The 25,571-nt window shown below is 43.3% G+C and overlaps 1 protein-coding gene across 2 annotated transcripts in view; it reads left to right on the top strand.

Annotated features, from left to right (window-relative positions):
- The window catches only part of PRR5L (proline rich 5 like), a 42,383-nt gene extending 23,564 nt beyond the window's left edge, over positions 1-18,819 (top strand). The window contains exons 5-10 of one of the 2 annotated variants that reach the window (XM_061347162.1): positions 2,756-2,813; positions 6,774-6,865; positions 10,750-10,890; positions 12,293-12,419; positions 13,688-13,735; positions 16,013-18,819. In XM_061347162.1, the coding sequence (XP_061203146.1) occupies positions 2,756-2,813; positions 6,774-6,865; positions 10,750-10,890; positions 12,293-12,419; positions 13,688-13,735; positions 16,013-16,395 (849 nt within the window). In that variant the 3' untranslated portion in view covers positions 16,396-18,819. The remainder of the gene's footprint in view (positions 1-2,755; positions 2,814-6,773; positions 6,866-10,749; positions 10,891-12,292; positions 12,420-13,687; positions 13,736-16,012) is intronic. The other variant, XM_061347171.1, reaches the window with a different exon arrangement.
- The last annotated feature ends 6,752 nt before the right edge of the window (positions 18,820-25,571 follow it).

Raw genomic sequence — 25,571 nt, 5'->3', positions numbered from 1 at the left:
CATCTGCAGTTAATGTTTGTGAGTGGGTTCAGAAGGTTGCATGCACACGTTTTTTGGGTTCCTGTCTCCACATGGTCACCTGTGTGCAGAATAGCAATTCTAGTGCGGTCTCTGACCACAGGACTGTTCAAGTCAGCTCTGGTTCCTGTGCTGAAACTCCTAGGGTTGGATAATACTACTGAAATTGGTTTACAGCTTGACTGTACCACATAGTTAGGATTCCTTTTACACTACGCTAGAGCTACTAGAGGTCAAAGTTTTGTGACTTGGGTGGATGGTTCAAATAGTACAGTTTCATCCCATGTATTGCTCCTAAAATGCTCCAGTTTTGTTGTAACTAATATAAAAGGAACCTAAAATCTACATTATTTTTGGAATAAGACCTTACTAAATATTTTTAGGTCTGAATTATGAAAAAAACAAAGCCACCTGCTAGTAGGGCCAATACACCTTAATTACAAGCATGACCATGAATTGTTTTTCCCTTGTATGAACTATACAGTATTTAACAGTTATTGCTACTAACAGAGCATACCACTGGTCAATTGAATGGCCGTTCCTCCTTACCTCATGACTGAACTACTGAACTCTGGATACAGATTAGGGGGCTGGGGGGGGGGGTTCTTTTTATGTGGGGGATTTTTTTACGTGGGTTTTTGTGGGTGTGGGTGGCTTTTTGTTTTTTTTTTAGGGGGTGTGTTTTGGTTTTTTTTGCTAGTTTTTTTTTTGGGGGGATGTGATTTTGTTGGGGTTCTTGTATGTTTGCTTTTGTGATTTTTTTTATTTGTTTGTGGGTTTTTGTTTTGGTTTGGTTTTTTAAGCAGCATCTTAAAAATACTCACATCTGGCTCATTTAAGGCAAACAAGCCAGTGTGGCAAAACATAGGTTAATGTTTTAATGTGGATGAAATAGCCATGAGATGGGACAGCAGCCACCAGAAGGTCCCCATTTCCTTCCCATTGTTATAACACTACACTTTTTTTCACACTATGAAGAAGACAGTGTCCATATGGTCTTGTCTTGAGATGAAACTTTTCATGGTTGCTCCCTCTACCACCCACAGCATGGGAAGCAGCTGGTGATTTGCTCTTTCTTCCAGGCTATTTTTGCTGAAATATTGACAAAGATGCCCATGGAATGATTTCTCTCTGGTATTGAAGTGGCACCCAGGCCCAAAGGGTCTCAGAGCTCACCTTGCATGAGGTGAGATTCCAAAGCAAAAGAAGTTTCTTGAGCTTATTAATTTCAGTATTTTCCTACCTAAGAAATTTTTGAAGATAAGTTCTCCACCAGGACAGTGTATCCCAGAGATGTTTCCTTACTGACAGGATGTATGGTGGTGTCTCTAGTCGGTCAGCCTCAACCTACTTGCAAAAGACTTCTAGAGCCTGTTTAAATACTGTTTCAGGAAGGGCCCTTCCTTTTCTATGCATTGCAGTGATGTCTGATGCTAACAAGTAGGACTCTCTAGTGACAAGTTTTGCTTTTGTTCTGGAACATGAAGTACAAGTACAAGCAAGAGAATGTCACAGAGCAATGTTTCCTTCTTCTTGTTCCCTTCGTTTTGTGCTACCCTGATATTGGATCCTTTTCAGAGGGACAGAGGATTTTATTCTCTATCAGTATGATTTCTGTGGTATGACTGGGCCTTTTAGGATGCAATAATAGTGTGTTACGTGGTGATAGCAGCTCCTTTCTCAGGGATTCTTAAAGCTTTTCAGAATGCCTGATACACCTAGTGCTTTGGGAGAACAAAAGGTAGGTGTTGGTGTTGCACCTTTCTTATGTTTGGGGGAATGGGGACAGAAAGCTTATCAGATATTTAGATGTCCTCAACTGTAAACAGGCATATATGGTAGAGTTTGGCCCTTTGATCACCTCAGTCATATGGCTGAGGTATAGCTTATGTAGCTGCACTCATGATAAAAAACATTTTATTTTCTTGAGTCTCTCCCTGTGACCCAGGACAGATCCTTTCTTTCTTCCCACATCTGGCAAGTGGTTTAACTGTCTGCTATGTCTGTTCTGTTCTTGTGCCTGGCTGAACAAGAGGGGTTCATGAGTTTGCAGCACTTGCAGTGAGTCCAGGTCTGGTGGCAGGACTGGCAGAAAGTACAACATTAAAAGTACTACAGTAAAGAAAGTGCTACAAGACATGGACTTGCTTGAGCAAGTCCAGAGGGGCCTATGGAGATGCTCTGAGGGCTGGAGCACCTCTGCTCTGGAGACAGACTGAGAGAGCTGGGCTTGGTCAGCTTGGTCTGGAGAACAGAAGGCTCCAGGGAGAATCTTAGAGCAGCTTCCAGTGGCTAAAGGTGCCAACAAGAAATCTGCAGAGGGACTTTTGACAAGGGCCTATAGTGACAGGACAAGGGGGAATGGCTTTAACCTGACAGAGGGGAGATTGAGATGAGGTATCAGGAAGAAGTTCTTCCCTGTGAGGATGGTGAGACACCGGCACAGGTTGACCAGAGAAGCTGTGGTTGCCCCATGTCTGGTGGTGTTCGAAGACAGGTTGGATGGGGCTTGAAGCAACCTGGTCTACTGGAAGGAGTCCCTACCTGTGTTGGGGGGTTGGAAATAGATGGTCTTTGCAGTCCAAGCTGTTCTGTGAATGTATGATTCTGTGATATGACTCATCTTTAGATAACTGCATGCAAAGGGGCTAACCTCTAAAAAAATAAATAAATAAAAATTCATGTTTACTTTCAATCTCAGAAAAGGCAAATGAATATCTCTCTTCTCTCTTGGCAGAACCAGCTCCTTGTGAAAGGCTTGCTGTTCGTAGAGGAGAAGGTTAAGCTGTGTGAAGGCAAGTATAGTAAGAATCCTGTTTTGGAGGAAAGTTGTGTTTTGATGTTTGGTCAGATGAGATGATTTTCATGTCTGAAAAGCATACAGCCCTTTCTGGTAACGTCTTGGGGTGTCATGCAACCTTGTCAGGAGCAGGTTGCGCTGCAGCCCTTGTGAGGCATATGGGGTGGTGTGCTGTTTGAATAGCCATGTAGCTGCAATGCCTCCACCAGCTACCTCTCTGTTATGAGAGCAGGAAAGTCAGCTTCTGTGGCAGCTGAACCTGCTCAGAGCAGTTCTGGACTGGACATGGGTCCTGTTGCAGAACTGCTGAGAGTAGTTCTGCTTTTTATTTGTCAATGTGATTTTCAGGTTGATGGCAGTATAATTTTGGTTGTTGTCTCATGCTTTTGAGAGCTGAGCTGAGAGGTTTTGTGTAAGTTTATGGGAAAAACAGTCACTCAGGGAATTAAATCCTTCTGGAAAGAAGTTGATCATACGTGGAGTTCTGTTCAAACCACTGGGCTACAGATGCTTGCAGAGCCTCTGGATGAGGCTAGTGTGGTGTGGTGACTCCGTGTTGGATGTATGTGGGATTAGTTACATTTATTAATAGTTTGCTCAAGCACAGCAAGCTGTCTCGAGTATGTGTCTTTATTCAAAACTAGGCTGCTGGTTGATTTGACCCATTTTCATAGCCTGTAGGGAAGATCCCTTGCTAATCACCAACCTGCTGTATCTGGGTCATTAAATGCCAATAGGCGCTTGCAGACTTACGGTCTCGTGTCACTATTGGTGCCAGATTCCTCTGCACCATTCTTCACCAACTGACTGCTCTGCTCAGCCAGCGGCTGTAGGACTCAGATCCTGAAGGAGCTGTGCAGCCACTCCTGCTTGGTGCCTGCTCCTTCAGCAGTGGCCTTGTAATGGAGGTAAAAAGGCAGACTCATGCATTTTACCTTAAGTAGATGACTCATGGTCACCTTTCTTTCATAATGTGTAGGTTTGGTGCAGCTCTTGTGGTCACAGCAACAACAACTTCCTGTGCATGCCTCTTGGTTAGCTCTGTTTTCCTGGAAAATTCCTACTGTCCCAGAAATCAGAGACAGAATAATGTTCCTGCTGTAGGGCATAATGATGTTTTACTGTGTCTGTTTTTCAAATCACAGCCTTACTTTAACATGATTTTTCTTTATACGGCCTGTCAGAATCTCTTTCAATGCCTGTAGGATTTATGATTTCTTGAAGAAACAAACCATTTCCCCTTCTCCTCCAGAAGGAGAAGTGATCTATGACATTTCTTTCTGGCTCCACACACCAAAGTGTTGCAGCTGTGGGGAGGAGGCAGAGGAGGGAATGAAACATTCTATTAGTTTGTTTCCTGTTGACTTTTTGTTGTCAGTTTCTGGGTAGCTGTTATGGGGGTGTTGGGTAGGTGCTCAATTGCCTGCAGTTGCAGGTTTAAGGCTGGCATCATACCTGACACCACGAAGCTTTCCTCTGAACCCTCCTGTGGTGTTTGTTGGGCTCTGCTCAGAAGGAAACTTCTGCAGGATATGGTCCTGCTGGCTTTCTGCTCTCTGTCCTTGTCCGAAGCAGCACAACCCATGGACAAGCACGGTGTAAGCCCATGTAGAAGCCTTCAGATGGGGAAAGCACTTTAGTACACAGTGATAAGGCTCCTTTGAGCTGCAGTTGTACTTTGTTCCAGTTCTCGTGTAGGGCCGTTCGTCATGTTGAGGCTGAGCCTTCAAAGATGTCTTGAGCAGCTGACTTCCATTACTGTTCCTTGAGTCTTGACTGCTGTGAGCTCCAGCTGAGGCTCTATAGAAGGTATCCTGGAAAATTCTTTTGTCAGAATCTTGTATTGTTAAACCTGGGTCTGTGTTTGCACCTGACATTTTTGGGGAATATATCCAAAACTTGAAAAACATGGCAAATCTTTGGCCTTTTTTGGGATGGGAAAAATCTCCTAAGACACTTAAAAGTTTTGGGCCCAAATGCTGAGGAACACACAGGTTTGCAACTCAAGCCTATGCGCGTAATTTAAGTCTACCCAAACCATTATGTTCAGTAAAGCATTTTTTGTTAATAGTAGGCTTTTGACCACAGTTGTATTCCTGTTATGGGAATGGGGAGTTGCATAACTTAGTCTGCCTTCATTTTAAATACCCACTTATATTTGGGGATATTTGTTCTTGTTGGAGTCATAGGAGGGGTGACCACAAGTGGATTTAATTCTGGATCTTTCCCAAGTGCCGTAATAGTGAGGAGCACAGTGGCTTTGTGACTCATCAAACTCCTGACTACGATGTATGTGCTTGGGAGCAGGGTCTCAGGTCTTGTGAATGGTCTCCCTGATTCAGTTTGCTGCAGAACAGTTGATGTTGGACATTACAATTGTGCCTGACAAATTTGGTGGCCTTCTTACAATGGGGCTATGGCATTGGTGGGTAAGGGAAGAGGACCTGATGTCATCTACCCAGACCTGTGCAAGGCGTTTGGCAGTGTCCTGCACAACATCTTTGTTTCTAAACTGGAGAGGCATGGTTTTGACAGATGGATCAGTGGTGGATATGGAATTGGCTGGATGGTTGCACTCGAAGAGTTGCTGTCAATGGCTTGATGTCCAAATGGTGACCATTCTTGAGTGGTGTTCCTCAGGGGTTGGTGTAGGGACTGGCACTATTCAACAACTTTGTCAGCAGCATGGACAGTGGGATTGAGTGCACCTGCAGCAAGTTTGCTGTTGACACCAAGCTGTGTGATGTGGTTGACAATGCTGGAGGGAAGGAATGGGATCCAGAGGGACCTGGACAGGATGGAGTTCAACAAGGCCAAGTGCAAGGTCCTGCACCTGCCCTGGGGCAGTCCCAAGCACAACTGCAGGTTGGGTGAGACTGAATTGAGAACAACCCTGAGGAGAAGGACTTGGGGGTGCTGGGTGATGAGAAGCTCCCCATGACCCAGCTGTGTGTGCTTGCAGCCCAGAAACCACCCATGTCCTGGACTGCGTCACCAGCAGGTCAGAGGAGGGGATTCTCACACTCTGCTCTGGTCTGGTGAGACCCCCCAGCAGTGCTGTGTCCGGTTCTGGGGCTGGCAACACAAAAGGGACGAGGAGCTGTTGGAGCAAGTCCAGAGGAGGCCACAAATATGCTTTGAGGACTGGAGTAGCTGTGCTCTGGAGACAGGCTGAGAGAGCTGGGCTTGTTCAGCCTGGAGAAGAGAAGGCTCTGGGGAGAATCTTAGAGCAGCTTCCAGTGCCTAAAGGGGCTGACAAGATACTTGGAGAGGGGTTTTGACAAGGGCCTGTAATGACAGGACAAGGGGGAATGGCTTTAACCTGAGAGAGGGGAGACTGAGGTGAGATCTTAGGCAGAAGTTCTTCCCTGTGAGGGTGCTGAGGCCCTGGCACAGGGTGCCCAGAGAAGCTGTGGCTGCCCCATCCCTGTCAGTGCTCAAGGCCAGGTTGGACTGGACTTGGAGCAACCTTATCTAGTGAAAGGTGTCTCTGCCTGTGGCACAGCATTGGAACTGGATGAGCTTTATGGTCCCTTCCAACCCAAACCATTCTGTGATTCTGTGATTTACCTGCTGGTTCTCAGATTCAGCTGCTAACACATGGCTGTGCTCCCATGCTAGTTGAGTATGCTAACTGTGAGCTGTGAGATTTGCAGTTCTTTGCTGTGGAGTTAAGGCCTCCGGTTAAAGAGAGGTTTCACTTTGTTGTTGGAATTCGTCTCATGTTTCACACAGAGCTGTCTTCTTTGTGGTAAGGGACAAAGTAATTTATGGTCACAATCTTGTGTCTCTGCCTGTGAATGTGAAGCTCAGCTGGCTGTTGTCCAGTTTTGGATGGAAACTGTGAAGGGTGGGTTTGTGTCTCTTATTTGGGGGGTTAGAGAGTAGTGGGAAGATTCTACTTGATTTTGGTGTTCCTGTTGCTAAAGCTCTTGGTCCAAATCTGTTTTCGTAGGTGAGGATCGCATTGATGTCCTGTCTGAAATCTGGGATCACTATTTTACGGAGACTCTTCCTACACTCCAGGCAATATTCTACCCAGTCCAGGTAACCTTAATTATAACTCAGTCTTCAGTCAGGTGAGGCAATGTAATAGCAATATCTGCTATTAGCACATAGAAACTTCTCTTCTGTTCCAGCAGCACTTTTTGGCCATTGGCTAAACAGGTCTCAAAACCTTTAAACTATATCTGGGAGGAAGTAGAGTAGCATTAACTGTGTAGGAAGAACTGCTGAAATCCACTGGGCAAGCACAGTTCGGGCTGAATTTATTCCCATTTGTCTACCCTCTCTCTGTGCTTAGCTAACCTTGAATGCTGAAACTATTGGATGATACGTTGTCTAGGCTGAAGCTCTGTGCCTTTCGTATTTCTATTTCTTCTGCTTTTAAATTGCTGGGACTGTTGGTGCAAATGATAATACTAACAACTTGTCTTCAGAGGGACAAGTCTGAAGACTAGATCAGGGACAAATGTGTCTAACTCACCCTAACTACTTTTGGAGGGCTTATGTCCCAGTTGTGCCTTTGGAAAATCCTCTATTGGGATTTTTTAAGCTTTAGTAACAGGACAAGTAAATCTATGGGTAGAGGATGAATGAACACCTTCATGTAAAACCTGTTTACTGGACATTTTGAAAGCTGAGTATCCTATCAGAAGTGTTGAGCTGTATCATTTTTAAAGGTAGTTCTAGTCAGGGTTTCCATACAAGCAGTGCAACTACCTCTCCAGCCTATTTTAATCTTCTTTTCCATGAGAGCAAAAGAAAACCGTGCCTCATGAGGAGACTGACGTTCTTGGAAATGACTTCTGACTCTTTTGCAAGACACTGCTTTCCAGAGCACTTTAAAATGATTTTCTCTTATATTGTTTGAAAGGCAGCAGGTAAAGCTCAGAGCTTGTCCTTTTGCTCGTCCTGTTAAAGCTGGCATTTCCTAAAAGAGGAAGGACTTCTGCAAAAAACAGATACTAACCTTTCTGCTGTGTTTATTTTTACTCTTTCCTTGCTGCAGATGCTTAAAGGTAGGTGTTTGGCAGGTAAAACTGCACAATTGTAATATTCTCCCTTGTCTGTCATACCCACTGATGCTAATAATTCTGCCACTTACCAGAAAAATTTATTCCAGTCCTATTAAGTGTCTCTAATGAGAAACTGAACAAAAGTTACTGCACAGTGGGTGCAGGTTTTGGTAGTAACTAGGTGGTGAAAGATTTACTATGGGATGTTGAAGTTCTTTGAAAGCATAGCTTTTTTACTATATTTGTCATATCACAATATCTGAGTCACTCAGAATTATTTCACAGAAGCTGTGAAGTTAGGGAAGTATTGCCATTTAACACATGAGGAACTGAAATGTGACAGCATATTTAAAGCTCTGTAGCCTACATAAATGTATGGATTTAAACCACCTAAATACATCCAAGAATACAGCCAGGTTGGACAGGGCTTTGAGCAACCTAATCTAGTGGAAGCTGTCCCTGCCCTTGGCAGGGGGTTGGAACTGGATGAGCTTTATAGTCCCTTCCAACCCAAATCATTCTGTGATGCTAAGATGAGAATTTGACTCTGGGTGAGCTCTCCTTGGCTGTGACAGAGAGAGTTGCTGGTGCAGCAAGGAATAAGAAATTGCTCTTACCCCAGGCCAGTGCCCTAATAACAAGATTGGGCTCTTCCTATGAAAAGGGTGCTGTATGTTCCTATTTACACATTGTGTCACCACATGTGAAGAGAGCTCATCTAGTAAATCTTTTTCACCAAGCCGCAGTTCTTTATGTGCTGCTCTGGAAGATGGGAAAGTCAGTTTGTGGTTGGTTCCCTGCTCTTTGCTGCAAATGTCAATGTGATTATTTGGTTGTGCCCTTCTGTGGTTTCAGGGACTGCCCATTCAGAATGAAAGTCAGCTGAATTGTAAGTGTATGATACTGAAGGTAGTAACTAGAAGTAACTTCCTATTTCAGCTAAATTTAAACCTGAGGCTCATAGCTGTTACAGAAATATGACCTTTAAGCCAGCCAAGTTAGTTAAATTGCTGTACAGAGGGAAACTATGTAAACAGGTCACTGGCTTTCATATAGTTGCAGCTGTTGATGTAACTACTTGGTGTGGAAAAAGAATAGCAAGTTTTGTTTTGTTTGGCATGACAAGATGTTTGCATTTTGAAATGGGGTATGAAGTTAATGAGACTAAACTGCGTGATATAAATAAAAAGTGTGCAGCTGCTGAGATACAGTTCAGAGATAGGTACCAGTCTTTTCTACACCTCTGTGTTTCTAAATACAGTGATGGTTTAAAACAGCAAAGTGCTTTTATTATGGCAAAGCTGCCCTCCAGACTATTGGATTTAATTTGTATTTACATATTAATGCTGTTAATTATGACATTAAACCCATTATGAGTTAACGATTAACTGCTTTTAATTCCTTCCAGGTAAATATTTGCTATGTTGAGTGTGTTATGGAGACCATAAATTAATTCCCAAAGAGACCATGGGGCAGAGATTAATGTACTGGGAAGAACAAGAGAAATTCTTAAGGCTAGAAATTGCTGGGCAGGGCTGGAAGGAAAATTTCTGCCATTAACCTGCAGTGGGTCAACAGAAAGCCATGTGGATGTTAAGCATAGCAGAGGGAAAGGCAGTAACACCAGGATGCCTAATGGAGTCCAGAAGTGTTTAAGTATGCTGAGAAATATTACATCATCTTCCTCTGTTAAGCCTGCTCACTTGTATTGTTGATGTAGAAGAGTTACCAGGAGGATATAGAGCATCCTGTTGCTCCTTAAAATGATCAAAGCTGTTGATCTTTAAAACACTGTTTGGTGCAAGCAGTCTTGCCAGCTTTGCTATAGCCTAAATCCTAAAACCTGTAATGGACTGACTTGTGGATTTTTGTCATATCAGCAAGGTCTAAAGTGTAGTCATGGTTTAAGCCCAGCTGTAAATCAGACCATGCAGTCTCTGTCTCATTCTCCCCCTTCCCCCCTCCGCCCCCCCTATGGGGATGGGGAGGAGAATCAAAAGAATGTAACTCCCATGGGTTGAGATAAGAACAGTCCAGTAACTAAGGTATAACACAAATCACTACTGCTGCCACCAATAATAATAATGATAAGGGAAATAACAAGGGAAGAGAATACAACCGCTCACCACCTGCCGACCGATACCCAGCCTGACCAAGCAGTGATCTAGCCCTTCTGGGTAACTGCCCCCAGTTTTACCTCCTCAGTATGATGTGCTGTGGTATGGTATATCTCTTTGGTCAGTTTGGGTCAGGTGTCCTATCTCTGCTTCCTCCTGGCTTCCCCTCCTCCCTGGCAGAGCATGAGGCTCACAAAGTCCTTGGTCAGAATAAACATTACTGAGCAACAACTAAAAACATCGGTGTTATCAGCTCTGTTCCCAGGCTGAAAGTCAAAACCACAGCATTGCACCAGCTACTAAGGAGGAGAAAAATGACTGCTACTGCTGAACCCAGGGCAACCTTGACCAAAAAGAGGATCCAGCACAGACCAGATGTAGGCTTAGTTAAGGAATACTCTGTACCAACCTCTTTCCCTGCCAGACCTTCTCTGGTTTCTCAGCTCAAAAGCAGGAGCTGCATCCATCTGGCGTTTGGATGTTTGTGAACAAATTGGGTGGCAGTTGAGTTTCATGAATATGTAGTCTTTTGATGAAATACAGACCCGTTTTGGCTTCACTTCAAACCTAGTGGCATCTCAGGTGAGGTGTTACTCTTTTTGGAATTTGTGTGGGGCAGAGACTGAGAGGGAAGTGACCAAAATGTACCATGAATCCTCAGCCTTATCAGCTGGGGGTGCTTTGTCTCAGCAGCAAGGGCAGGATAGACCCTTTCTCTCTGTGTGCATACATGTGTTGATGTGATGCTTACACATCCCTTCACCAATTCTTGGACTTTGCCTTCTGTGTTTTTTAGGGTCAGGAGTTGACGATCCGCCAGATTGCTCTTCTTGGCTTCAGAGACTTGGTCTTGCTAAAAGTAAAATTGGAAGAAATTCTTCCCCTGGTCCAGACAAAACTTCCAGCTTCCATTGTCCAGATGCTGTTAATTCTGCAGGTGGGGAGCCTCTGTTCTCTGACTCCACCTGGTTCTCTCAATCTCATTGAACTAGAAAGGAGAGTGAGGAGGGAAGACAGTGTGATGAAGGGGAAGCAATGTGTGCTAATTTGGGAGTGCTAAGTGTAGAAATGAAAGCTGAATTTGAATGTCCTGAGTTTCCCTGGGAACAGGTAAGGAAGTTGCCATGTAAGGGCTGGGTTTTGCTGATTAGTGTTCCACCTCTCCAGCTAGGAACAGTTATAGGTTGTTTTGTTTTGGTTTTTTTCCCACATATATTTTCATGTCCCAGCTTCTTTGAAGTCCTCTTTGTGCCCTGGTTCTCCTTGTTTCTGAGCTTTACCATGTCAGGGTGAGGGTCCATCACAGTAAACTGTGGAATTTGGATGAGCTGTGACTGCCGACTGCCTGACACCAGCGCCTTGGCTTGTTGGGATGCTAAGCAGCACCTCCCATGAGAGGGAGAATACCTTTTGGCAGCAGGCAAAATGTTATATATCTTCCAAAGACCTCTCCCAGGCCTTCTGGGAGGACTGACTTTTTCATCCAGACCTCAAGAGAATATTTTCCAAGCATACCAAACACAGTTGACTATACCAGCTAGTTTACCTTTTTAAGTAACCCAGCCTGACAGTCCTGCAAAATACCATGTTAACCAGGTGGCTGTTTGGGTTTCTTCCAGTTTTATTTCTTCTCCAGTGTACCTTATAAAAAGTGGCAGGGAATAAAACCTCCTCAAGTGCAATCAAAATTGCAAAGTGGCTTCGTTGATATTTCTGTGGGAGTTCTTGCTCTTCAGATGTTCCCAGTGACCCAGACTTCAACAGCAGAATATACTAAAATGTCAACTTAATTTCCCTGAAATATTTTAATAAAAGAATCTTGAAGGCAAAGAGGGTCTTAGAAAGAAAAGCTTACTGAGGCTTAGCAGGAAGTTAAGCCTGTGTACAGTTTCTGAAATTACTGTTAAATTGGTTTGTTTTATCTACCATCTTCACAGCTGTAAGCTGAACTACAGAGGTGCCTTTCTTGCAGTCCTGCCTAGGAAAGGAGCAGTGCTTTGCAAAAGATATGTTAAGGCTTTTCTATGAAGATCTGTTTCCTGGTAGAACTAGCAAATCCTTGGTGTGAGTGTACCTTGTACCTACCTATCCCTTGGTCAGAAAAAAGGACAGCTAGGTATGTGATGTCTATAGGGTTATAGCTATGACTTGAACATGGAGGTTGACCAGAATGGCACCCAAAGGGTCCATTTGGGCTTACCAACTGTGCTTCTCCATGTGGTCTACTGATATGGTTGAATTATTCCAGTGCAGAGATATTTGACAGATGCCAGGCTTTACTCAAAAACCTTACTCAGAAGTAGGTAAGAATAATGTTGCTTTTAATGGTTGAATTTCAGAGTGTCCATGAGCCTACTGGACCCAGTGAGGGCTACCTACAGCTGGAAGAACTCGTCAAGCAAGTAGTATCACCATACTTGGGTTTGTGTGAGGATCATGGCTTCTCTGGTAGCACCTGCTTGCTTGGTAAGTCATGTGCATCATACAGAAGCTCTTGTTGGGGTGTGAGGCAGTGCTGAAATGTTGACAGTGCATGGCTCTATGAGAAACAGAAATCAAAGGCTAAAACATCTTGGCCCACTTGGTGGACCAGTAACAGATCTCATGAAATTCAACAGGGCTGAGTGGAAGGTCTTCCTGCCTGTAGCATGGTGTTGGAACTAGATGAACTTTAAGGTTCCTCCCAACCCAAGCCCTTCAAACTCAAACTGTTTTAAAAAAATAGGAAAAAAAATTAAAAATTTATCTATAAACTGTGGATAAATGGGTCTAGGTGAGACAACTGGCACTTCACTTCAGGAAATGGATACTTGTTGTGGAAAACTCCTCCACACATGGTCCATGAGCTCTGCTTATACACATGGCCAGCCAGAAAGGATTGGCTAGCTAGGAAATGGGTGTACTGGTACTTGATTTGATAGTTGAGAAGATTTAAATAGAACAAGTAAAGAAAGCTCTAGTCTTCCTCTGTTTTTATAAGCTTTAGCCTTTGTGTAGATGCAGATTGTAGCAAGCTGGAGACACACAACCTATCTTTTAGTACATGTTAGCAACACAGGGGAAAAGATGGTGTTGCACTCAAAGGACTTATCATGACTCAGATGATCTGTGCCTCTAACAAACTCATGGCATCATTTCAGGCTAACTGTGGCTCAGTTTTTTTTGTTCTTGTGGTTGTTAAGCAATTAAATACCTTTTGTGCAAATAAGCATGGTTATACAGCTCAGCATTGATTTGTAGACCTGATCAGGAGCTTAAATCTAGGCTAAAAAGTTGAGTTTTGACTAATTTGATTGCTTTGCTGTTTATGGACACCTACATGCTGCTGGGATAGTTTGGAAGGTAGCCTTCTGACCTGTACTGAAGTTTCCAACCATCCTGGATTTCCACCAGCTGGACAAGTCATTAGTGACAAAAGCAAATGTTTGCACAGATTGACCTTGTAAAGTTTGTGCCTTAATATGGTTGTATTTACTTCTATTTTAGCTGTCATTTATTTGTGTGTATTTCCAAGGTGGCCTTTTGCCCCCATTCCACCCTGTGCTGAGCAAGAGGGAAGAATGAACTTCTGTTTGCATGACACAATACTGACAGCAGAGCAGCACTTCTCTGCAAATATTCTTGGTATTTCAAAGTGCTTCTGTGGTGGTTGGTTCTTTTCATTAAGTCCCACTTCTAATCAAACCTCATTCTCTTCCTCTGTCCCTCCTTCTGTCACCTTTTTGCTTTCTCAGAACCAGTTTCTTCTCTCACTGGGCAGCCTCTAATGATGACAGAGCCCGGTAGGTTCCCTCTAGTAGCTTTTTAGAAATGGATTATTGAGCTTTGAAGGTGCTTGATTCTCAAGAGATGCTGTGGAGGCCAAACAGCCGTCTGAACTGGAGAGCCTTTAAGACAAATGAGTGTTGGGAAGTACAAGGTTTGATTACAGCTGTGGACGCACATAAGGCTTTAAGTATCTTAAACTTGATTTAAAGTGAGAGAGGAATGCAGCAGGCATAGATATGAAAGGGGACAAGAATAGCTCACAGAGGGGGTTTGTAGAGGAATAGGGAAAAAGATAAAACAACCGCGCTGTGTTTTAAGCCCATGTGTTAAACCTAACATCACTACTGATTTGAGTTTGCTGGCAAAAAATCCCTAAAAAATTCCTCCCAGTTATATTCCTGACCATACTGCATCAAAATAGAAATAACATTTCTAGTCAAACTATGAATGACAGCTCCCTTAAGAGACTGTCTGTTGTGGCCAAGAAAGTAAACGGGGAAAAATAAAGCAATAGGTGAATATTCAGAGTTCATCCTAATTTTTACCTGCTTCTCATGAAGGATTTTAATTTTGTTGCACAGAAATAATCTCTGGATATTTTTTCCTCAAAAGAGTCAGGTCCAACACTACAGCTTGCTGTGGCTTGAGATGCAGGTGACACCCAAAGAGTATATGTATTGTAACCAGCCAGTAACTGTTTGCCCATGTTCTTAAGCATTAAATGAACCATTTAGAATGAATGTATTATTAGCAGCAGTTGGGTGAAGTGCTGTCATAACTTGGCTGCTGCTAGTGGTGGAGTTCTGGCTGCTCACCTATTCCTCTCTGCAGCAACATATAGTTTGTTTTCTGCTTTTCTTCCTGATGCAAGCTTCCAAAACTCTTTTATAACCTTCAGTTACAAGTGTGTTGCTTTGTATTTTGTTACTCTGTCTCTTAGGCTCTGCAGTCTTGGTGGGCTTTGAGCAACCTGTCTAGCAGAAGGTATCCCTACCCATGGCAGGGGGTTGGAACTAGATGAGCTTTAAGGTCCCTTCCAACCCAAACCATTCTATGGTTCTATGGCTTTATGAAACGAGACCCTGCACTTCAAGGAATTTGGTGAGAAACAGGAAGACAGGTAGGGAACAGATTTATCAGCTGCTTTACAAATAGTTAAACATGAGGTGTTTAATGCCAGGTAGCATGCTGCATGGCCATAGAAGGCAGAAGGTGAAAAGTAATGCTGTCTGATTCAACCTGAATTACAGCAAGCCAAGGGACATACTCAGACCTGTGCTTTTCTTAAAGCTGTCAGTGCCAGCACTGAAATGATACAGGGCTGGGGGCTGTATCTTAGGTTTGAGGTTTAAACCTGTGCTCCAAAAGTCCAGCCTTTCTCTTCCATGCCTTTGTCTCCTAGATGTTGTGGGCTGTTGCTTGTGCTGTTAGGTCTTGCCCAGTGTTCAGCCCCCAAACCCGGTATGTTTTAAAACAGATGAAATGTTCTTTTTCTTGCATGATCTTTTAAAAATGCAATGGGATAACACTAGCAGAGTCACCTTTCCCGAGGGAGCTGGAGAGCCAGTGCAATGCAATCATCAGGAATATCATGTTGATACCAGCTACTGGCATCTCCTGTGGAGAAATTTTCTAGAGAAGGTGATAGCAACTTACATCCTCACAGAATGTTTCTTGGACTTGTGCTGCTTTAGGAAACCTGCACATGAGAGCTTCTAGTTGGTCCTCACCTCGCTGGGTGAGACAGGAGACCATCAGGATGCTAAAGGAAGTCCCTTTGCTGCACTTAGTAGTTGCTGAATTACTTCTCTTATGGGCAGAAGCACTGTTGCCCATCCTCCACAGAATGGAGGTGGCTCCTTCCTAAACCCCTGACAGTAATCATAGGATCACAGGTTTGGGTTGGAAAGGATCTTAAGGTTATCTAGATACAACCCCCTGCCATGGGCAGGGACACCTTTCGCTAGACCAGATTGCTCCAAGCCTTAAGGAATGGGGCAGCCACAGCTTCTCTGGGCATCCTGTGCCAGGGCCTCACCAGTAATAGCAGGAGATCATTTATAACTAACTTAATAGTTCATAACTAATGAGTACCCAGTGGTAATGAGGTGAGACGTTCTGTGGCTCCATACGGAGCCCTCTCTGTTCCAGAAGGCAAGCATTAGCAGTAGATATAGCTCCTTAACTAGCACATAACCTGGTACTAATGAGGTGGGAAGGCCAGCCTAGCAGTTGGAGCAGTGCTTTGTCTGTGCCCTACTGATCCTTCCTGATTCCCTTTTCTCTTCCAGAGAGACGGTACTCCAGATCCCGTCCCAAGACTGGAGCACTGAATTACTCATCTCACTCGGTGACGAGCCGGCAGCCTGGCGAGATGGTCTTGACGCCACTGACAGAGCAGGAGGGGGAGGCTTACCTGGAGAAATGCGGTAGCATCCGCCGCCACACTGTTGCCAATGCTCACTCGGATATTCAGCTCCTGGCGATGGCCTCCATGATGCATACAGGGATTGTGATTGAGGAGTCGGACAGTACTGATAAATGCCTCCTTCTGCAGCCCAGTTTTAGCCACAGGCAGTGCTCCAGTGAGCCCAGTATTCCTGATGGGCCAGAGGGAGTCATGGCAGCAGGTAGGCAGGACCCTGCTGAGCTGAACTGCACATCAGTCAGCTAGAAGTCTTGTTGAGGAGAGGAGAACTGTATGTATATTCAGTGTGTTGTGTCATCCCTGCTGGAGGAAAAAAGAAGAAACAAAAAATCAAACTTTGCTCATGTCATTGAAATGGCCTTGAGGGATCTTCTGTTTCTATAGGTGTACCCTCTGGACTTGCTAGTACTCTCTAGATTTGTTTTTCCTGCCTGTCTGGGATCCTTGTTGATGAAGGTACCAGGCTATTCCCAAATGGGCACTGTCTATACTTTCTTCTGTAAGCTTTCTCCCCCTACTAGCTCAAAACCTCAGGTTTCCTTCTGTTTCTTTGTTATGATACAAGGTAGCCTCTTTCTGGTTTTCTCCATCTCTCCCAGCTTTGTGCTACTGGTTTGCTCTTTGTTCCTGCAGCGGAGTGCTCTGTGCAAAATGTCCTCTTTGCTGCTCGCGCCAGGGATGGCTGAGGGTGGCTGGTGTTTTTCTCCTTTAAAGTTCAACTCAGGGATGAAACTGTTTGCATCCTGCAGAAAGGTCTGCTCAGTTGGCTTGTGAGAGAAGGAGAGCCTTCACTTTGCTTCCCATGGGCATGGATGAAAAATCCAGATCCAACTTTTTTTGCCCCAGACCCTAAGAGAACTCATGGAGTCCCAGCTGAGTTGAGTACTTCATATTTATTGTATTTAGTTCCAGTGACATCTTTGGGGATGCTGGTGTCAATTTGGTGTAAAGAATGTGTGAGTGTATAATTTGTGGGCATATATAGTCCTGAGCATTGTGGCATTTGGCATCAATTTGCTTTCAAAATGTTGTTGGAGGGCTACAATGAAAGGAGAAATCCACATAGGTTCCTTTGGGAAGGAGACACTGGGCAGAGCCTGCACTTGTAGGGGAGGCATAAAGGTGCTTCCTCAGCACTGGCCCATCGTGATTCCAGATGATTTCATCCTTGGGCTGCTCTGGTACTTTTAGCACTTGTGAAACCACAGATAACTGGCAGGTAGTAGAAAGGAGTCCTGTTCTGGTAGTGTATTCATGAAGTGCTCCTGACCTCCAGTGGTGTCTGACTCAGTGCAGTGTTGCCTTTAAGATCAAGTGAAGGTTCCTTGCAGTCTTGCTTTTTGTTTTTAAGATTATGAGTGGTTCCAGCTTGCAAGTGTCTGCGTCGAGCCCTGCAGCCTGCACTGTCTACTCTCTAGCATCACTTGATACTTAAATGTTGCTTCTATGGGAACAGAAACCATCTGTTTGAGCAATCCCCTGGGTTGCTCTGCTGCTGTCTTGCTAAGCAGATTTGCAAGTGTAATTACAGGCTTAGAGGTGAACCAAAATGCTGCCTTAAATGTCAAATCCCATTAAAAATAGGAGTATAACACCACTGCCACTTGAATCTAGTCCCTGTGGTACTGGCTATAAATAGATCTGTCTTGAGAAGACAACAGAAGATTAGGGTGAATCTTCAGGATGTTTGGTTTTGATGTTCTTTTTGCATGCTATGGCATTAACTGCAGAATTTGCCCTGCTTCTGTTGGGCATTAAACATCTCCTGTTCCCCTGGCTGCATCACAAGTACAGCTCCAACCTGTCAGGATTTGGCCTTAGTAGAAAACAGAAAGCAGATTATTATTTGGTAACGAAGCATCAGAAATACCAGTGAGGAGCACAAGTTACACTACCTTTGTAAACAAGGGTATTGCCTTGTCTCCTCTGGTTTGCAAATCTTGGAAGAGATACTTGAGAGGGCCTGATGTTTGTTTCTTGCAGCCACTTAAGGCACCCTAACTATTGGCCTTTGTGGAAATGCCAAGTGATTTGATCGCCATCTGTGCTTACATGTTGAAGAAGAGAGATATAGTTGTGCTGGCTGCCTCCTCCTCAGAGTGTGCACAGTGCAGTGGAGGTCAGGAAGATGATGAGGTTTTAAGCAGTCTTCCCTCAGATGAATTCTAGGATAAACTGCCCTCCTATTCATAAATTGGAGTGACCAGGCCAAATTATTTGATGGAATCTGCCCGAGGGTGGCCATGGATCGTGGTGGAGCTTCAGAATCTCTGTGGTAACAGCCAAGCCTAGTAGACCATGCCGGCCTTGCAGCATTTCAGTTCACTCTTATAAATGCTTTTCTTTTTTTCCATTTCTGCTCTAACCCATTTGCTTTCTGTAGCTACCCAAACCATTTGGATCAGTGAGCAGCACCTCTCTTACGGTGCAATTAGAATGCTTTATTTATTTCCTGACATTCTTGGGTCACCTCTAGGGTTAACAGAAATCCAGTCCTGGTTTTAACTTGAATTTCTTTTGTTTTACATGTATGTATAATTTTATTATTTTGATTTTTGTGTCTGTGACTTTGCAAAGATTTGCACCAAGCCACTGAATCGTGCGCTTCCTCAATCGTTTTGGTTTTTAGGGAGAATTAAAGCTGGTGGCTTTACTTTGTAAACTGAAGAACAGTTTTTCTGTAAACTCCATCAAGGGTCTGGTCATAAGCACCACTTTTACAGCCATGTTAGATGCAGAAGCATCTGCATGGCTGTACCATTTACAGGCAAACTGGGTGAAACTGGGAATGGTTGGAAAGCTGGGGACACACCTGGGAGGGGTTCTTCACTCACCGCATCGCAGAGCCATGACAGGGGCACTGGACAGGTCTTTTCTGCCCTCATCCATACAAGAAAACCTCTTGGAAGAGCTGTAAGAATGTGAAGAATTTATTTTTTTCACCACCTGCCCAAGTCTGTCTGCTGCCTTCTAACTTGATAATTACCTAGATTGAGTGGCTCCCCATCACACTGAATCTTTCTTCTCTTTCTACTCTGTCTCCTCTTCTTACGGTAAGGTGATTTACTGTCTGTATCCTTACAGTTCTGTCATAAAATTACTGACGGTCCTCATCAGAGATAGTCATACAAACACAGAATCAAAGACTGGTTTGGGTAATAAAACATTAAAGCTCATCCAGTTCCAAACCCCTGTCACAGGCAGGGACACCTTCCACTAGACCAGGTTGCTCCAAGCCCCATCCAACCTGGCCTTGAGCACTGCCAGGGATGGGGCAGCCACAACTTCTCTGGGCAACCTCTGCCAGGGCCCCATCACCCTCACAGGGAAGAACTTCTTCCTAAGATCTCATCTCAGTCTCCCCTCTGTCAGGTTAAAGCCATTCCCCCTTGTCCTGTCACTACAGGTCCTTGTCAAAGACCCTTCTCCAGATTTCATGTTGGATACTTCAGGTATTGGAAGGCTGTTCTAAGGTCTCCCTCTGTATTTTTGTATCTAACATACTACCTTTATTAATTTATTATCTCTATCTGAGACTATTACAGCTGTACTGGGAATACATGAGTCAGAAATAGGTGCAGGATAAAATGGCTCCTTTGCATTCCCACACTGGCTTCCCTTGTTGTCTGATGATCTCTATACTACAATTTATTTCCTCATGGTTTCGGTGGTCTGACCTTCCCTTTCCTAACAGCGCTGACTTGCTTTTAAAAATCATTGTGTTTTCTACTCTTGTAAAGTCTAAACCCCTTCCATTTCCAGGGGATACAAAGTCTAGGTGCCATAGCCAAACAAAACAGAACAAGGTAGATCAGTGAGTTGAATTTTAGATATCGACTCACTTTCTTAATTTCAACTATTAGGATGAGGACCTATGTGAAGGACTTTGGCATGAAGATACATAACTGTTAGCCCAAAGAACTCTTTTTGAGGAGGTGAATCTTATAGAAGGGACTTGCTAAGGTCAGTCTAAACTCACAATGTGTGACGTTTATCACACCTCAGCATGACACTGAAACTAGCATGCCACTGAAACTAGCATGCCTTTTATGTGTTACTTTTCCCTGGCAGTACCTTGGTTCCTGAACCCCCTGTTAGCAAAGTCCAAGCTCATACCTGGCTGAAACTATCACTTTATTAAAGGCAGCAACAGAAGCAAAATTAAATATCAGAACGAAACAAGTCCCCGCATGCATAATTGAATACCAAAATGGAAATAAAAATGCAAGCTCAAGCACACTGTTGTAGGACTTGACAAGCCAAACCCATGGGCTTCACAGGACACCTTTGTCTGACATCCTATTGTTGAAGAGAGAAGGGAAAACCCACAGGTTACCAATAGTGGCATGGAGCAGAGGAGTCTGAACTCTGCAGAAAACAGTCTTCTGCGCAATGAGGTAAGTTGAAGTTGGTCTTGTTGCTTTTCCAGGTTCGGTCTGTAGGTGTAAGAAACTTTCATGTTGCCTCAGAGTTCCGTCAAAGCACAATCCAGAGGGAGAAGGCGGTTTATTGAGAAAGGCTGGAACTGCAGCTTGTAAGGGAATCATTTTTCTGCTTCACTGTCTCCTCACACACCTTCGGAAATTTCCCAATGCTGAAATCGGTTGGATGGGGCCTTGAGCAGCCTGGTCTAGTGGAAGGTGTTCCTGCCTATGGCATGTGGGGGTGGAACTAGATGAGCTTCAAGGCCCCTTCCAAACCAAACCAAACCAAACCATTCTGTGATTCTGTGTATTCCAGCTGAGAGGAAAGAAATCCAACTATACCCAGCCTTCCAGAGCTATGAAACTGGAGTGCTTGTTACAGTGGAACAAATGGGTTTAAGGAACATGATACACTATGAAGCAGGGCCCCAGGTTTCGAGCAGAAACAGCATCATGAAGATAATCTATCTCAGTCTTTATCTGCTCCTCCTGCATCATAAAATAACAACATAAATAAATCTTTGCAATGGCACATTTTTGATATTTTTTTTTTAATAGAGAAAATTGCAGTCTCTTAGCAGATGAGAAAGAGGTGATAATAGCTCTTCTTGGCATAAAATACAAGTAAGGGTAGACTGAAGCTGTGACTACTACAGAAATCTCTGCTACCTTGTAGGCAAGAGGAAACAAAAAAAGGAGAAACAAGAAGAGTGCTCTCTGTGGGGTGGATTTTTTGTTGTCTGCGAACTGGACAAAACTGTAGATGTAACCAAACTTGTCACATATTGTGACAAGTGACATCTTGTGCTGACATATTTTTATCAAGCGGGTTAGGTTTAATTGGGGAAAAAACCCCAAACAAGACATGAAACCTGCAGATCATGGAATTTTGTATTTCAGGTCAATAAAGTACTCAGGTCCTGTAAGGGGAATGGTAGCACTAAAGTCCACTTAGCCCATTTTGCTCTTTCGAGATGGATCAGACAAAGGCTCAGTGGTGGGAAAATGAGGAGGGTGAGACAGTGGTGGCAGTTAAGTATATTACCTTTGGCCATTTTTCCTGCTAGCATAATGGCTTTAATCTGACAAAGGGAATATTTAGATTTTAGGCAGAAGTTCTTCCCTGGGAGGGTGGTGAGGCCCTGGCACAGGTTCCCCAGGGAACCTGTGGTTGCCCTGTCCCTGGCAGTGTTCAAGGCCAGGTTGGACGGGGCTTCGACGAATCTGATCTAGTGGAAGGTGTCCCTGCCCATGGCAGGGGGTTGGAACAGGATGAGCTTTAAGGTGCCTTCAACCCAAACCAGTCTGGGATTGTATGGTATCTGAGCATGCTTTCCCATCCATTACACGTGAAAGCTATGAGGACCAAGTAAGTTGTAATTAACTTGACATTAACTCCACTTGCCTTAAAGATTATGTCTAATAAATACCATCACATTTCCCAGATAAATTTGAATGTCTCGAATAAAATATACATTTGATGGGGCATGGAATCTGAAATCAAGATTTCCCTTCTGCAGATGCTGTTAAAAAACAGCTCCAGCCTCTCTCTGTGGTTGAGATAAATTAGCAGATTGCCACGAAGCAACCACTCATTTCTCTCACAGAGGAACTCCCTTTGGTTTCTGATCAGAGTATCTTGCAGCAAACCTTCAACCCAGAGCTGGTGTTGTGATAAGCATAAGAAGCAAGCAGGATGTCGCCAGAGGTGATCGTATTCAGCAATCAAAGATGATCATCCTATATTGCATCTTAAATTACATGAGAACACTGAATTTATTATCAATTGCACTAGCTCTGTCTTCTAGCAATGAAGAAAATTATCTGTACCCTTCATAAATGACACAAGATTTTATCTTGAAATATCCTTTTTGCCTGCATGGTGCTATATGGTACATCCCTCATTAAGACCAGCCAACAAGACAGAAAAACTACCCCAGAGGTCCTGTGTCAGCTTATCTTTCTGAACACCCTCCAGAGGAATAAAGGTCCAGCATGCTGCGCACAGTTTAATTAGTTTATTTTTTAAAGTCCTGTCAGAAATACAGCTGTGCAATTAATTACAAAATGTATATTAATCTATTGATATTTCGTAGGGAACAGGAGTAGTTTCATTCTGTTCAAATGCAAACTAATACAAACCTTTAACACTGACCCCAGAATCATGTTTTGCATCCATCATCAATGTATTTGATGTGAAAGCTTCTCTGAATAAGAACAGAAAGGCCACCTTCATTTTATTTCATGGGCAAGTTTAATCCCACAGCAAACATGATCAGGCATATCATGCGACTAGCTCAAGTCTATACATCTCACATTATCTGAGCTCCCACATATACATTACATACCAACATCTTTAGAAAAAGAATTCTCCCTGCCCTGCAGGGGAAGACATTCAGAGGCAAAAAGGTAAACACATTTGCAATATATTATAAAGGGAGAATTTGTGCCATAGCAGCTTTGCAAAGACACGTATTAAGTATGACTGGCTTAAACCACATTCAAAACAACTGAAATCTGGGAGATAAAAAAGGCTAAGCCACTCTCTAAACCACCTTGAGTTGAGATCCAGTTATGCTGCAAGGCACCAAGAGTTACAGACCTAAGAACCCCATTCCTGACAAAATTATGCAGTAAGTGGTTAAATCCTCTAATTACTTCCTATTTGTTTTAGAAACAGGTCTCAACGCTGCATACCTTTCTACTTCCATTTAAGCAGTTCTAGCAATTACACCTCAATCCACCATGATAAAGTGATTTCTCAGAAGGTGAGATCTGGAGGAAGGTGAAGAGATGCTGTTCCAGTGAAAATGCATTTTCACACAGAAACTGAATCTCTTTGTGCTAACCTCAGAAAAGTTCAAACACAAGATAATAGTCACAAAGACTATATATTGAGATGGCAAAAATGTACACTCCTGAATTCTTCCATCAGCTGAAGTTCTTATTTGTAAGAGAAAGTTCTGGAACTGCCATTAAAATGAAGAGTAGCTTGGAAGGTGGGGAAAGAAAGAGGAAACCGGAATAAATACATGAATAAACATTTCATTAACATTTATAATTTTTCATGAAAGTAAGATGTAACTGATACTAAGCAAATTAGCTCTAAGAGTATCTGATGTAAAATTCTGGCATTACAGTAATTTGGAATCACTAGGAGTTCTGCCTGGTAATATTAAAATACAAAAACAGTAGAATAGCAGCAGTGACTAAAACATCCATGTTACTGTGGCCAATGCAGTATTATATATGCATTAGCATTTTATTCCCTATCAGTCTGTGTTACTGTACAGTATTAACCCAAATCATTTAAACTCCTGAACCTGCCACCAAACTGAGGCTCCTCCCAAGGCAGAAGTATAGTCAGATCTAGCAGATACAGCTCAGAGCAAAAATTCAGTTCGTAACACAAAGATTCAAAAGGCAAGAAAGTATTAATGCACTTGGTGAGCCCTGGGTATAAATTATTAGAACACAGATTAAGGACATTTGTTGTTAGGATCACTAGGGTTGAGAAAGTAACTGGCAGGAAGAAGCTCTCAAATTACAAGTCCCCTGCTCCCCCACCCCCTCAAAAAAAATATTAAGAGAGGAGAATGGTAGTCTTTGAGCATCTTGAAAGAACATGGATAACTAACATAGCTTGAAAATGACCAGGTTACTAGTGTACAGTGTCTTCGGGTTACTGCTCAGTGGAACCGAGCAGTACCATGCACGTTAAAAGCTCTTGGTTAAGAATGGTTTAACTACTAGGAGTAGTCTAACTGAAGGCACTCTGAATCCTAATAGGATGAGGCTGTTCGGTACAAAACTACTTAAGATGTTCAAAAAGACAGTTTGAAAGCCTGGATCTCTTTCTGTTTTGGGTAATGTATGTTCACCTGTCCTCTAAACACACAGAATACACACACTCACTCAATGACTGACTGAATTTACCATTAGTTAGGAAATTCATGTCTCACTAGTGACAGTACTCCATTTAACATAATTCCTCTTCAACTAATAGGCTCTATCTGCAAAATCAACTTTAGTCATCTGAATATGATGATGAAGTGGTAGGGTGGGTCCTGGAATTTGTCATCCTCCCAAATCCACACACTATAGTAGTCCCTCGTTAGCTTTGTATGTATTAAGCATACACACTTTCCCCATTGATGATACCCACGGCATTGATTTGATAAGGCCAAATAACTCTTCAGTATCTTTTAAATTGCAGTGTTTTGAGTCTTTAGGTTGCTTTAACATTTAGAGAAATAATAAACATATGCTTATGTATCACTTAGCTCTTTCTTCAGTATCAGACTCTACACTTCATGTTATGGGGCGGACAAAACCTTATTCTTCACTCCTTTTAAAGCCAAGAGTCAGACTTTATCAGCACCATGGTAAGTTAGAATTTTTAGCCCCAGTGAACTTGAACTACTCAACTTTGGTCAAAACTAACATTTTTCTGGCATACAGAGTCAATAACAGAGAGCAGTAACATACACAAACGTTAGTAAGCACCTGAATTCTTGCCATAGTGAATCTAGTGTTTGGTCAATGAGGAACTATGGATTTTCTTCCTAAGAGCAAACAGGACTGCAATTTCTCCTCACAGTGTCAAATTAACAGGTTTTTCTTTCCCTCCAAAGTGTTGAGGGTGGCCTAGCTCCTACTGTCTAATGGTACAGGAAATACCCATAGCAGATGGATGCTGATATGGCCCCTGAGAATTCACAGGAGACAACAAATCATAAGTCATCCACAGCACCAGCAGATCACTCGAACAGCTGCAGATCACAAGTTCACCTTTGGTACAAGTTCAGGTTTCAACAACAGCAGGCCCAGTTCTGCATCACCCTATACAGTTACTACGTACCTTCACTCATGTATCCAACTCACAACCTGAAAAATACCCAGCACTAGGAGATCCCACCAACACAAAGGTATCTCATCCAAATGCTACCCTTTTGTCTCTCTGGTGATGGTGATTGACATTTTGGGCCCAGAGCACAC

This window comes from Neopsephotus bourkii, unplaced genomic scaffold (genome assembly GCF_033783945.1).
Source record: "Neopsephotus bourkii isolate Nb327-2 ecotype Australia unplaced genomic scaffold, CSIRO-AGI_Nbou_v1 NB_42, whole genome shotgun sequence".
NCBI classification, from domain to species: domain Eukaryota; kingdom Metazoa; phylum Chordata; class Aves; order Psittaciformes; family Psittacidae; genus Neopsephotus; species Neopsephotus bourkii.
The sequence above is the reverse complement of the archived record's forward strand: the minus strand, read 5'-3'. Positions and strand labels throughout refer to the sequence as shown.